General features: G+C 36.0%; 2 protein-coding genes across 6 annotated transcripts in view; both read right to left on the bottom strand.

The window, feature by feature from the left end:
- LOC141331597 (cysteine and histidine-rich domain-containing protein 1) overlaps nucleotides 1-4,122 on the bottom strand; it is a 13,849-nt gene extending 9,727 nt beyond the window's left edge. The window contains exons 1-4 of the mRNA XM_073836644.1: nucleotides 3,796-4,122; nucleotides 3,163-3,212; nucleotides 2,906-2,962; nucleotides 546-565 (exon numbers count right to left, since the gene is read on the bottom strand). Coding sequence (XP_073692745.1) covers nucleotides 546-565; nucleotides 2,906-2,962; nucleotides 3,163-3,212; nucleotides 3,796-3,859 — 191 coding nt within the window. The 5' untranslated portion in view covers nucleotides 3,860-4,122. The remainder of the gene's footprint in view (nucleotides 1-545; nucleotides 566-2,905; nucleotides 2,963-3,162; nucleotides 3,213-3,795) is intronic.
- A 3,425-nt stretch (nucleotides 4,123-7,547) lies between these two features.
- The window catches only part of LOC141331291 (phosphatidylinositol-binding clathrin assembly protein), an 87,133-nt gene continuing 80,141 nt past the window's right edge, over nucleotides 7,548-14,539 (bottom strand). For all 5 annotated transcript variants that reach the window (XM_073836300.1, XM_073836303.1, XM_073836301.1 and 2 more), the window contains one exon: nucleotides 7,548-12,945. In XM_073836300.1, coding sequence (XP_073692401.1) covers nucleotides 12,931-12,945 — 15 coding nt within the window. In that variant the 3' untranslated portion in view covers nucleotides 7,548-12,930. The remainder of the gene's footprint in view (nucleotides 12,946-14,539) is intronic.

The raw sequence follows: 14,539 nt of genomic DNA, 5'->3' as shown, positions 1-14,539 counted from the left end.
AAGCCTGCATTTTATTTGATTCAAAATACAGCAAAATCAGTATTATTGTGAAATATTTTTACCATTCAAAATCGAAATAAATCATTTCGATTTTAATATCTTTTAAAATGTAATTTATTCCTGCGTTCAAACCTAAATTTTCAGCATCATTACTTCAGTCTTCAGTGTCACATGATCCTTCAGAAATCATTCTAATATGCTAATTTGCTGTTCAAGGAAAGTTTTTTTTTTATTATTATTATTACTATTATCATCATTCAAAACAGTTGAGTACATTTTTTTCTGGATTCTTTGATGATTAGAAAGATCAGCATTTATATGAAATAAAAAACTTTTGTAACATAATGTTATATTTATTTTTATTTTATTTTATTTATCCTTTATTTTACCAGGAAAGTCCCATTGATATACAAAATATCTTCTTCCAGGGAGTCCTGGCCAAGTATGGCAGCACCAAAAGTTTCACAATAAAACAAATTTCAACAACATAAACGCAAACAAAATCATTTGCCCTATATCCAGATAATTACAAATATGTAATTTACTTATAGCAAGTACATGTTTCCTTCAGAGTAGACCATAAAAGGTTTTTCAAGATATTTACAGAAGGAAGTGTTTCCAGCATAGTAATACTCTGCAGCTCGTTCCATAACGAGGGAGCAAAAAAAGAGAAAGCAGTTTTGCCTAACTCAGAATGTACTCGTGGAACATTTAAAAGAAGACATATAACAATGTTATAAAAAAATTCAGATAAATGCTGTTCTTCTGAACTTTCTATTCATCAAAAGAACCTGAAACAAATCTACTCAGCTGCTTTTAACATAATAATAATAATAATAATAATAATAATAATAACAAATGTTTAGTAGTGTACATTTCTAGTTATGCAAACTAATTAAATATTTTACCAACATATAATGAATCAAATTTAAAAAAATTTCCTTATCTTTTTATTTGGATTGTTGTGGACAATGTGGTACTTTGGAGTCACTACATTATACTGGTATATTTCATAGCTAACACTTTAAGGTTCAGTTTATTAGTTAGTGCATTTTATATCATGAAATAACAATGAAATTATTTTTTTTTTACAATGTTTAGCAATCTATGATACTGTTAATCTATAAATACTGTTAACTGATTGAAATAATGTCCACAATACCACAGCTAATGTTCATTTACAGGCCTACTACTACCCTTAAAGGGATGGTTCGGAGTAGAATTGACTTTATTGCTATGTACACCGAAGCCCATGTAAATACCCCATCCGAAGTTTTTTTTACCTTAGTCAAACATTTATGGAGATATTAGAGTTTTTCGAATTGCTTGTTACAGGAGTGAATGGTACATGTGATGTATCTCGTAAATTGCACCACTAAACGTGCAAGTAATCTTACCAAACTTGTACAGTAGTGTAAATAGGTTATGTACTCACAAAACGCTGCAACAGAACATTTGTAAGTCCACCATGAGTGTTTTAAAAACACGTTTTACCCGAGAACTACTAGTCTCAAAAACTACAAATGGCGACACATCGACGTCACTTCCCTGGTTTGAAAAAAGCACGTAAAAGTCCTCCTACAAGTTGACATGCACACAGATGTAGTAGGAGGACTTTTACATGCTTTTTTCAAACCAGGGAAGTGACGTCGACTTGTAGTTTTTGAGACTAGTAGTTCTCGGGTAAAACGTGTTTTTAAAACACTCATGGTGGACTTACAAATGTTCTGTTGCAGCGTTTTGGGAGTACATAACCTATTTACACTACTGTACAAGTTTGGTAAGATTACTTGCACGTTTAGTGGTGCAATTTACGAAATACATCACATGTACCATTCACTCCTGTAACAAGCAATTCGAAAAACTCTAATATCTCCATAAATGTTCGACTAAGGTAAAAAAAACTCTGGATGGGGTATTTAGATGGGCTTCGGAGTGCATAGCAACGAAGTCAATTCTACTCCGAACCATCCCTTTAAGAAAATTAACCATGGTTTTACCACAAATAGAAAACAAAAAACAAAAACATGGTTACTAATTAACAAACTGTGACCCTGGACCACAAAACCATACCAGTCATAATGGACAGTTTTTTTTTTTTTTTAATTGAGATTTATAGGTCATCTGAAAGCTGAATAAATAAGCTTTCCAATATATGGTCAATATACAATTATTTAAAAACCTGAATCTGAGGGTGCAAAAAATCTAAATATTCGGATCGCCTTTAGTTGTCTAAATGAATCTCTTAGCAAAGCATATCCCTGCTGAAAAAAAAAAACAGGTAAAATCAGCCTGGCCAGGCTGGGAAACCAGCTAAAACCAGCTATTTCCAGCTTAAACCAGCTAAAATCAGCCAACCAGCCTAGCCTGGTTTTAGCTGTTTTTTTGTTTGTTTGTTTGTTTTTTCAGCAGGGATTACAAATCAAAAAAATAAGTTTTGATATATTTACGGTAGGAAATTCACAAAATATCTTCATGGAACATGATCTTAATATCCTAATGATTTTTGGCATAAAAAAAGAGAAAAATCTATCATTTTGACCTATACAATGTATTGTTGGCTATTGCTACAAATATTCCTGTGCTACTTAAGACTGGTTTTGTGGTCCAGGGTCACAATTAAACCATAGTTTAACCATGGTATTTAAAGTAAAACTGTGACTATACAAATGGTAATCAATACACACAAAAAAATCAGTTACTACACTTTTAATCATGGTTAATTTTTGTAGGAGTAATTTTAACAAATGGAACTTATTGTAAAGTGTTACTAGACATATTTTAGGTATTTCGAGGATGTCTAAGACATATGCTGTCAGTTTGTTTCAGTCTGTACTACTGTACGTGCAGAGCATGAAGAGCAGTGTGAGATGAAACCATCACGATTAGCATACTATTAGCATACCTTGATTGACAGGAACTCTGAGAAATCTGTCGTCCTCTTTTTACAGCAGGACCAGCCCTGAGGAGAAAACCCCAAACAAAGAACCACATCAGACAGCCAAGAACAAAATAAAACAAAAACATGGATATTAGGCTCCCTAAGAAGCAGACAAACACGCCGGCGACGCGCTTATCAAGTCACGACAGAACTGAGCAGTCGGTGGTCTGGACGAAGCGCACACGCTGCTGTGCTGTCTAAAAAAGACATTTTGAGCTCACCTTTAAGGCGTCGTGGAAGATTGGCACTCCGGGGTGAAACTGGCAAGCATCTTCAGGTGGTGAGAGAGAAAGTACGGTTAGTAGGACACATTTACATACAGCAGTCAATCCTCATTACTATTTTTTTATGAACAGAACTTGTCAAGACTCACTATACAGTGCACACATGCAATGACGCACATACTCAGCAGAGGAGACCGTGTTGAGCCATTTATGGAACTAACATTTGATTAGAACACCTCCAGCTTGAGACTTCATGAATCCCAAAAAAAATCTCTAAAGACAGACACTAAATTACCTTTTCTACAATTTCCAGATGTTATAAATAAAACATGGAAGGATAAATTCAGGATGTGTTTGCAAAATGAAATCATAGTTAGGTCTTGGCCCCCAGTGTCTCTGAGGCCAGCAATCTCATTCACATTGCAATCAGCTGTCGGCTTGTCTCTATTTATAAAATTCAATTTGTTAAACAACAGCTTCGCAGGTCTAGTACAGAAAGTGATAAAACACTTCTTTCAGTTGTCAATCTCTAAAAGTAACATCATGCTTGTAATATCAGCCATGACCGTCACATGGACAATTAAAATATCTATAAATAGAAAATTAGAAGTCTTAAATTAGAAATCTTACCATCTGCGTTTTTGTCATCATCAAATCGAGCCCCGCAGCCTCTGTTGTAACACAATAGAGCCATGTTGGCCTGCCTGTTTTATATTTAGGTTGACTTTCACTTTATCGCTGGACTTTTTTCCTTGTTTATATGCTCTGTCCTGCGTTCGTCTCGGGTACTTATGAACTCCCACGGCCGCTGTGAAACTTCTCCAGAACTTTCTGCCAAGGACAAATCCAGAAGGAACAACCACGTCCAGGGAAAGAGAAGGAGAGAGAGAGATCTTCTAGTCTGAATGAACTCTAAAAATAGCCAGTGCCATGTGCGCTCTCTCTCTCTCTCTCTCCCCTTACAGCTGTTGGGGTCCGTCTAAGAGGGTGTGACATTCCCGGGGTCTACAGAGAGAGGGGCTGATGATGGGGGCAGGGGGCACAGCTGAATCCTTAACATTTCACTAAAGCCACCAACAAATGCCACAGAATAAACAGAAATGTGTCACTTCCAAAAGCTACCCCTCCCCCCCAAAGCTGGGTTATAATGTCACTTTTTTATTTGATTACTTGAAGGGTATAGTTCAGTTAAAAATGAAAATTCTGCCATTAATTACTCACCCTCATGTCATTCCAAAAACCTGTGAGAGCTTTGTAAAATTACGGTTGAATCACTGATGTCACATAGACTTTTTTTTATTGATGTCCTTACTACGATTGTGTGCCTTGACCATGGTAGTAGTACCCCTGCTTTCTATGGAGGGTCAGAAAGCTCTTAGATTTCATCAAAAATATCTTAATTTGTGTCCCGAAGATAAAGGTCTTATGGGTTTGGAACGATATTCGGGTAAATAATTAATGACAGAATTTTCATTTTTGGGTTAACTATCCCTTAAATAATTAATTATGTGCACAATTCGGTTTCCTTTTATTATTACTTACAACGGTATCCTGTATATCTGATGTAATAAACAAATTAATAGAGATCAACCAGTGCTTTTATGACCAATATTAATGCAGATATATTATGTTTAAATGTTACTATAACTCATCCACAGAACTGTATTTCTGTATCACTTCTTTTTAACTGAAAATGGTGCCATTTGTTGGAAGAATTGATACATACATAACTATTCAAAGTTTTTTTTTTTTTCACTTTCTATTTATTAAAGAAGTTGTTCACTTTCAGAATGAAAATTTCCTGATAATTTACTAACCCCCATTCCATCCAAGATGTTTATGTGTTTCTTCAGTCACAAAGAAATTACGTTTTTTGAGGAAAACATTCCAGGAATTTTGCCCATATAATGGATATGGCCAATATATATAATATATATATAATGGCCAATGGGTTGAAGGGCCAACATTGCACATTTAAATGCAGCTTCAAAAGGCTCTACACAATCCCACCGAAGAATCTAGTGAAATGATCCGTCATTTTCTAAAAAAAAAACCCCCACAAATTTATATACTTTTTAATCACAAAAGCTCATCAGCACTAGGTCTGCAAAACACGTCTTTGCACATTGCATAATCACGTTGGAAAAGTCACACAGTTTTTCATCTGTGTACCTTGGTTCAAAAAGGTAGGGTAGGGCTCATTTTCTCCTCCAAATTCAAAATCAACCGACATCATTGTTTTACCTTTTTTTGTAAATGGCATTTGGGTCATTCCGTGTCAAATCAACAAAATTTCGAAAACTTCCCTGGCTCAAATTTTAGATTTTGCTAATATTTATTCTGAGGAAGGATAGACATGTATAGTAATGAAAGGCAAAATATTACATGTCATGGATGAATATTTACGGAGTAATCCACTATTTTGTAAAGCGAGGTCAAAATGGCAATTTTCACCTTAGATTCAGAGTCAAGTAACGGGGTTAAAATGACTTCAGAAAGATGGCAGCATCATTAACTTATTTTTGCACAGAGATTGGAGTTATATTAGTAAAATATGTTGACTTTAGCAATCTTTGTTGCATTATGTGCCAATGGTGACCATTCAAAAATGGGGAAACAGCACTTCGACCACTGAAAATAGGTAACATTCAACAATGTGGACATTAAGCCTTATTGAGATCCTCATATCTCAGGGACTGAATTATGTTGGGCCTTGAAAATTAATATTCCAAAAGAAAAGTTTATTAACAACTAGAATCTAAAATCATATTGCAATATCTTTAATACTTCTTGAGTTATAGTAAACTTTGGAAAAAGAATATTTATGGCACTCAGACTGGTATGTCCAGTTTTAACATTATTTGTTCCTCAGACATTCCCCTTTAAAATAAAAGTAGTATCGTATATTTTTTTAAAAGACCCACATTTAGTTTTTGACCACTGAAAATGTGTACATTTTAACAATTTACTCCTGAAGCCATATTGAAGTTCCAATATCTCTGGAACCGAATCGCATAAAATAAAAATAATGATGCCAAAAGGAAAGTTTGTTAAGACCCAAAATCTAAAAGGGCATTCAAATATCTTTAATACTGCTTGAGTTAACAGGCATGCAAACTTTGGGGAAAAACTTGAAAAGTGCTGTTTTTTTTAATGGTCACCATTGGCACATAATGCAACAAAGATTGCTAAAGTCAACATATTTTACTAATATAACTCCAATCTCTGTGCAGAAATAAGAAAATGATGCTGCCATCTTTCTGAAGTCATTTTTAACCCCCTGTAACTTGACTCTGAAACTAAGCTGAAAATTGCCATTTTGACCTCCCTCTACAAAATAGTGGATTACTCAGTAATTATTCATCCATGACATTTAATATGTTGGCTTTCACCACTTTACATGTCTATCTTTCTTCAGAATAAATATTAGCAAAATCAAAAATTTGAGCCAGGGACCTCTGGTTGAGTTGACACAGAATAACCCATTTGACTGTCTTTGCACTTTTGCTTTGTAAACACTGGGTTGGTGTTTCCACCTACATTACGCATGGGTAAGGTCAAGCTACCATTTGTGGTTGAAAAGTATATAAATGTGTATTTTTCTTAGAAAATGACCAATCGTTTTGCTAGATAAGACCCTTATTCCTCGGCTGGGATCGTGTAGAGCCCTTTGAAGCCACAATGTTGCCTTTTCAACCCACTGGTCACCATTTAAGTCCGCTATGTGGAAAAAAATCCTGGAATGTTTCCCGCAAAAAACTTAATTTGTTTTCGACCAAAGAAAGAAAGACATGAACATCTTGGATGATATGGGGCTGAGGCAATTTTCATTCTGGTAGTTAACAATGATAAGAATGAGAAACTTTCATCAAATCAGCATATTAGAATGATTTCTGAAAGATCATGTGGCAATGAAAACTGGAGCGGTGGCTGCTGAAAATTCTGCTTATTTTAAACTTTAATAATATTCCAGAACATTTCTGTTTTCTTTTTGATCAAATACTTTGCTTTGACCTGTACAGTCATTTTTCATTTTTTTAAAGTCATTACTGGTCAAGCTTTTATATGCAAACACACCGAATAGGCCTAATTATTGTAAACTGCACCACTTTGAGTCATTACAGTCAAAAGGCAGCACTTAGAGATACTGTTTTACACTGTTACGTTCTGTAACAGCTAGGAATGGGATCTGGGATATAGAAATAGATCAACAGGCACAGTGGAAGCACTAACTTTTCACTGATAGCAAACCATACTAACAGGCACAAACTAAAAGTGAAAATAAATGGCAAAAGAGAAATCTTGAGGAATGGAGTCCTATACAATTCTTGACTGTGTAGACGAATATAAATAGATGTTCAAAATAAGTCGGCGAGATGAAATCTGTTAAAAATGTCCTTTATTAAGAAACCGGTGAGCGCGAGCGTTAAATCCATTTATTCACAAGGCATTCACTCATGGTTCAGGTTAGAGGCTTGCAACCATAAATTTTCTCCACAAATACAGACAACAGAACAGAGACTGAGACAGAAAGGAAGAATGAAAGAACTTACAAAAACTGACTTAAGCAAAATCGCAAGGAGGAATATAACATACCAGATCAGCACAACCAACCACTGATAAATCATAAAAATAACGGATATACACAGAACCCGTCCATCACTACGACAACAACTGCTTACTAAAAAACAGCACCATATTTAATAGAACTTCGCAAACGTTACATGGAACTGTGAAACTTTCCCAGGCATGTCAGATTAAAAAAACATGCAAGAAAACAGGTACAAATTATAAAGCGATTGAACGAAAATGGAGTTCAATCCATCACATCTCTTGGTCCTGGGTTGAGCATCTCATTGCAGGCGTACAAACGACAGTACATTTCAGGAGAGTCTGGTATCATAAGATTATTGACTTCAACCAGTGCTGCGTGGTTCATGAAGCTCACAGGGAAACCAAAGGAAGTTGCAGATGAAAAGTCAATGAAGAGGGTGTTTGATTCAGGTTTAGTTACAGAATAAAGGTTTCACTGACAACCAATGCAGGCGTTGATGTACAAATCACAACCAGGCATGTCTGATTTCTTTTCCCCAACGGTACGCAATTAAAGAAAATAGTGACTGCGCTACATGACTGAGCTCAAATAATTGACACAGAAGTGAAAATCACTAGTCACTGCTAAAGCAGAGTAGAGCAAATGGTTAAATAATCCAAACCAGATTGTGTTACTTAGTAACTAATGGAATCAGATTGAAAGCCTGGCCACATAGTCCAGGAATTATCTTCATATCATGATGGGAAACGGTCTACTAAAGCGTAATTTGACCTCTCGCAAAACCATTTGATCATTTAGATGGCCTGCCAAAGACTTGCTGTGAAGTTGGGGAAAAGAACCACAAAATGGAAGGTGTTGCTGTACATCCTGTTCCACACATTTTAACCAGCTTTGGACAACTTCAAAAGCTGAAGTTGGTCTTAAAACAGAAGATACACAAAGAAACATTGGTTGATTTTACAGTTTCTGAGTTCACTGTCAAAAAGTGCTACATAGAAATAATCAGGTGGTTCCTGTTGCAGTGAAACTCGTGCAATAGATTCAACAGAAATCACATCGACAGACGCGAAAACAACACGACACGTCACTACACAAATTTGACCAGGTATTTAAAACGTGCGTTCATACTGTAAAAACCCTGCATTATGGGCCACGAGGCAGGCATGAAGTGCAATTTCAAGAGGCCAGAGAGGAGAAAAACACAACAAAACCAGACATCAGGTCATCCCAAATGAACTCGAGGGCAATGATCTTCCCGCTTGGCTGATGAGATGAATAAGATGACAGACAAAATGAAATGAAACCTAAAAAATAACCAATAACTCAGGAATAAAAAGGGACTTTATTTATGTATGTGAATGAAAGGCAGACAAAAATGAAAGACAAACAAAAAGTTAAACACAATCCCACAATTTCTGCTTTTTACTTTCACCATGCTGAATAATCTCATGGTCCGCATAAATAAATAAAAATAAAAATGGGGAATACAATGGGGAAAATCAACAAACTCATTTTTTTGGCATTTGATGATAAATGGTTAAAAAAAATTTGCTGCATTGCTCCCCTGGGCTGATACACAAGGATGAGTGCGCTTCTACTGAATGCATATTTCTACATATACTGCATATATCTCTGTAACAGGAAAAGGAAGACAAAAAGATGCTAACAAGGCTGTAGCAGACAAACAGCCCACCTAAAAACAAAATCATTAAAGCCAGGAGAGCTCCGTGACAGCACGAAGGTGAAAAGGACCCTGAACACCAAGCATCCCCAATAGAGGTCTGAGACGTGCGGCACACGCTGACACATAGATTCTGAAAGGCCGCTGCTGAGCCGAGTATTCCAGGCCAGCTAATGAGCCGAGCCGAGCCATATAAAATCAGGCTAAGTAGCTCAGAAGTACACTGGAGTTGGCTGCTGTTCAGTCTGGCCGGCTGCTGTAAAATAAAGGATGAATGTAGAGCGGTGAGTACAATACACTCAGGCATTTGCTTTGTGTGCAAAATCACCCTATAAACAGCCAACAGAAGACTAACTAGAAGCTATTTATATGAAATATGACAGAGCAACCACAAGGGGGAGCTGTGAAAGCAAAAACGTCGGGAACCTTTTAGGGATTCTAAGTAAAAACGAAAGTTTGTTCCTTGAACGCCTCAACTCAGCAAAACCAAGTTTTAAAACAGCCTTTGGCGTGTCAGAGAAAAAGCATCCATGACCTGTTGGTGATCCAAAAGCATTACTCTCACAGGTTGCCAAACGAACTTGCATCTTAGGAGACAGTCTGGGCTGCTAATGTATGCAGAGCTTTTAACAATATTTAAAAAAAAAGACAAAATATGACTAAGAGAAGGAAACGCTGTGCTCATCCACCTGTGCCAAGGACCAGAAACTTGAGATTACCATGGAAACCCCGGCTCATGATAGCACCCTTGTACATCTTGAGATCTTTCACCCTCCCTGAAGCTCAGTCATATATTCACTCTCTCTCACACACACACACACACACACACACACACACACACACACACACACACACACACACACACACACACACACACACACAAAGCCTCCGGTGACGGGATAATAGAATAGATCCTAATTAAGCAGCATCACTCCTCAGTGCCCTGTTACCTTACAAACCCATTGAGAGCATCAACATTGAGCCTGCGTGTTAAAAGCATTCAGTCTGAAGCTGCTGGACCCTCTGACGGCGCTCAAAGGAGAATAAACTCACAAGCTTGTTAAGAGACGTTCAATAAGGAATTAGTAACCGACTCGCGCACTCAGAAATAAGCAAGCTGAGAAACACGACGCACATTGTTTGTACAAAAGGAAGGGCAGGCGGTCACACAGCACGTTGTACAGCAACAATACAAAACTTGCTGTGACTATGTCTTTAGCAACACACAAAGCAAAAACCACACTTGAACTGATGGAAGGTCAAACTCAGAATGAAAAAAATCTGTCAGCATTTATTCAGCATAATGGAACTCTAAACATGTATGACTGACCTTCTGGGAAACAAGAAAGAATATTTTTCTAAACTGTTTTGGCTCCCATAGACGCGAGACAAAAAATACAATGCAAGTCACTGAGAACCAAAATGGTTTTGTTATCAGCAGTCTTCAAAATGCATTTTCTTTAATGTTCAGCAGAGGAATTAAGGAATGACATTAAGGTGGGTAAATGACAGAATTTCCTTTTTGAGTGGATTATCCTTTTAAGTAGGCTGAACCTTGTGCAAATAAATGGTAAAAGGACATTTGTCTTATTTATAATTCCTAAAACCATTTTGAATGCAATGTACACAGGACTGACTGTTATAAACATGTCATAACCATACTATAACACGTGGCTTTTTGATGACACTTCAAAAACCAAAATTCCTTGAATGGCTCGTGTTTGAAGATGTTGTGAAATCTCTATAAACACACACCTGTGACCTCATTACATCAGTATTACTGTACCACTGAGTCTGTACATTGCTTGGCAACCATTCTGCTAAACATTGCAGAAGAACTGCATTGCTCAGAGTTAGGATTGTTATTTGCAACCGATAAATTATTAAATGTCTGTTGCTGTGTTAAGTTCCCGAAACCTTGCCAGCTATGTGTAGTGATCATTTTAAAAATGCAATAAGCTCCATGAAGCTGTAGTTTACAGTGATTTTAGAACACGACATGGAGCAGAGATTCTAAAATCACCATGGCACGAATGCAACCACACCATATCTCCACTGACGTTCCATCAGTCCATGCAGAAGTAATACTAAACGCTATCACTAAATACAGCATGAAGAAACAAAGCAGGAATTATAGGATGATGCAAAGGTTGAAGTGGAAACCTGCTCTAAAAAGGGTTAAAGGGATTTCAGGAGGAGCGAAAATGCTTTGGCTGCACAAAAATAACGATACCCTGTTAACAGTGTCCCATATTGTGAGGAACTGCACGAAAACAGACTAAAAGTAGATTTTAGCTATTGATTTTGGTTCCAAAGTTGGCAAACACCGATACGCACATCCTGTCAGACGCTGAGTACAAGAGCTAGCTTATGGCATTTCTCGAATCACGAATGTACATAATTTGGCAACATAAAACAGACCATGATTCATGACGTTCTCTGAAATAATAAAAATATATATATAACATGCTTTCTAGAAAATAAAAGATTAAAAAAAACAAAGCACTGAACGAAACCCTCATTAAAAATGCATTTTTGAATAGGGCCACACGCCCTGTACCCTTCTCCAATGCTTCCGGTCACTCGCTCCCAGGGTGGGTGGAACATGTGGGAGTGGGCTCAGAGTGTGAGATGTAGTCGTAAATGCATGACATGTTTGGTTAACACAGAAGAGCAGGAGCAGATATGTTTATCAGTGTCCTTGGAGTGACAAAACAAGGTGGGAGGCCAGTGAGAGGGGGCTCTTCATGTGGCTCACGTAACACCAATTTGTGTATGTGCAAGACTACCATCGTGTCTGAAACGGAAACCCATCAGTAACATGTTAATTGTTCACATTAGACTACTAACGTTCGAAATATAAGAGACCAGCTCAGTGTTATATATTGTGTTACACATAAATGCATGTGTAAAGTGCTTGGGGGTGCAGAGCACCTTATATAAGGAGTCAAATTCTTTCCTTGTTCTGAAATGAGACGCCGGGGCATTGTGTTAATGAGCCATTTAAATGCGTTTATGATCTAGTAACTAGTAGTTTGACGATCACTGTTTTCCTGAACTCAGCACGGTCTTCTTCGTAACCGAGCAAAAGATGACAGTAACAGGAAAAGTCCACTGTGTTGGGCTTTAGATCTAATTCATATTAATTATGAAGTTAAAAAAAGAGAAGAGTGCTTCTGTGCATGGTAATTTAATATCTGCAATAAAATCCACGATTTTTATGATGTATCACACCTGCCAGAAGACACCATGCCCCCAGGAAAGAAATGAACCTCGAGAGATGAAATATGACACACTGTATGCGCGTTCATCTGGTGTGTGTGTGTGTGTGTGTGTGTGTGTGTGTGTGTATTGGGTAAGCCGTTTCAGACATTGAGGTAAGCATTCTTGACACAAACACATTCCTCTCCATATGCACGCTCTTTCGTTTTGTCTCGATCTGCTTTTATTTGGTGGTAGTTGGATCCTCCTCTCACTCGCTTGGGTGTTCTTTTCAGCCTTCTTGTTTGGCGCTCTGCTTAAGTGCTACTTACATGAACTGCATCTGCAAAAAGACACACAAAGAGTTATAAATAAGAAAAACAGCACTGAATCACTCAATAATGACTGCGTGGATACGACAGCACTGAACGTCTTGTAAATGGAGCATCTGTGTACTTGCCACAGGCAAGGAGCTGGGTATTTTAGTGTGTGAATACCAGAGAAATGTAATGATTCGCAATACTAAACGAATATGCTATTTAACAAGGTTACATAATAGAATAATTATTTATAAAAAAAAAGGAGTAACACTTTACAATAAGGTTCCATTAGTTAATGTACTAACATGAACAAGCAATGAACTATACATTTATTAGTATTTATTCATCTTTGTTAATGTTAAAGAAAATACAGCCACTCATTGTTAGTTCATGTTAATTGACAGTTCATTAACTAATGTTAACAAACACAACTTTTGATTTTAATAATGCATTAGTAAATGCTGAAATTAACTAACTAAGATTAATAAATGCTGTATAGTTATTGTTTTGTTCTTAGTTCATGTTAACTAAAGAACCTTATTGTAAAGTGTTACCAAAAAGATTTTAAGTTAAATATAACTGTCAATCCATTTAAAAAGATAAATTATTAACAGATTTTAGTAACACTTCACAGTTATCTACATTAGTTAACATGAACTAAGAATGATCAATACTTCTACAGCATTTACTAATCTTAATGTTAATTTCAGCATTTACTAATGCATTATTATAATCACAAGTTGTGTTTGTTAACATTAGTTAATGCACTGTGAAGTAACATGAACAAACAACAAACAACTTCATTAACTTAACAAAAATTAATAAACAGTGCAATAATTAGTTATTAATAATTAGTTTATGTTAGTTAATACATTATCTAATGTTAACAAATGACACCTTACTGTAAAGTGTTACCCAGATTTCTGTAATTAATCACTATTAAATTGCACCTAACAATAAAATCTGCAATCATACATTTTAACATTACATCTCCATATAATATGAAAACAACAATAAATGAAATGTAAAATTTTAACAGCTGGCTACTATATTGTTACTGACGCCTCTATTAAACAGTTTTTGTTTCCACTGCTGGGTATAAAATTAGCAATTAGAGCCACTCGACTTTACAGTATAATTAAAAACCAGGCCTACACTGCAAATTATCAGATTGTTTTAATCATTTTTTTAAACAATTACAGATTATTACAAATATTATAAACTTGAATTCAAGTGAACTTAATGGGCTATCAAATCTCTCTTTTAATGAGAGCTGTCAGTTCGCATTCATTTTCCACAATAAATATTTAATAAACACAATAAAAAAAGATGTTGATTGTATTATCTATATTTAACACATTAATCACATAAATTAACAGTCTCAGTCATTTTTCCACTCCTAATTAATACATAAGCAAGTACAATATCATAAACACTACCGGACAAAAGTTTGGGGTCAGTAAGAGTTGTAATGTTTTTAAAGAAAGTCTCTTATGCTCATCAGTGCTGCATTTATTTAATTAAAAAAAAAAAAAAAAAAAAAACTGTATTATTGCGAAATGTTATTACAATAAAAATAATGGTTTCTATTGTAATATACTTTAAAATTTAATTTAT

Source organism: Garra rufa, chromosome 3 (assembly GCF_049309525.1).
Source record: "Garra rufa chromosome 3, GarRuf1.0, whole genome shotgun sequence".
In the NCBI taxonomy this organism is placed as follows: domain Eukaryota; kingdom Metazoa; phylum Chordata; class Actinopteri; order Cypriniformes; family Cyprinidae; genus Garra; species Garra rufa.
The sequence above is the reverse complement of the archived record's forward strand: the minus strand, read 5'-3'. Positions and strand labels throughout refer to the sequence as shown.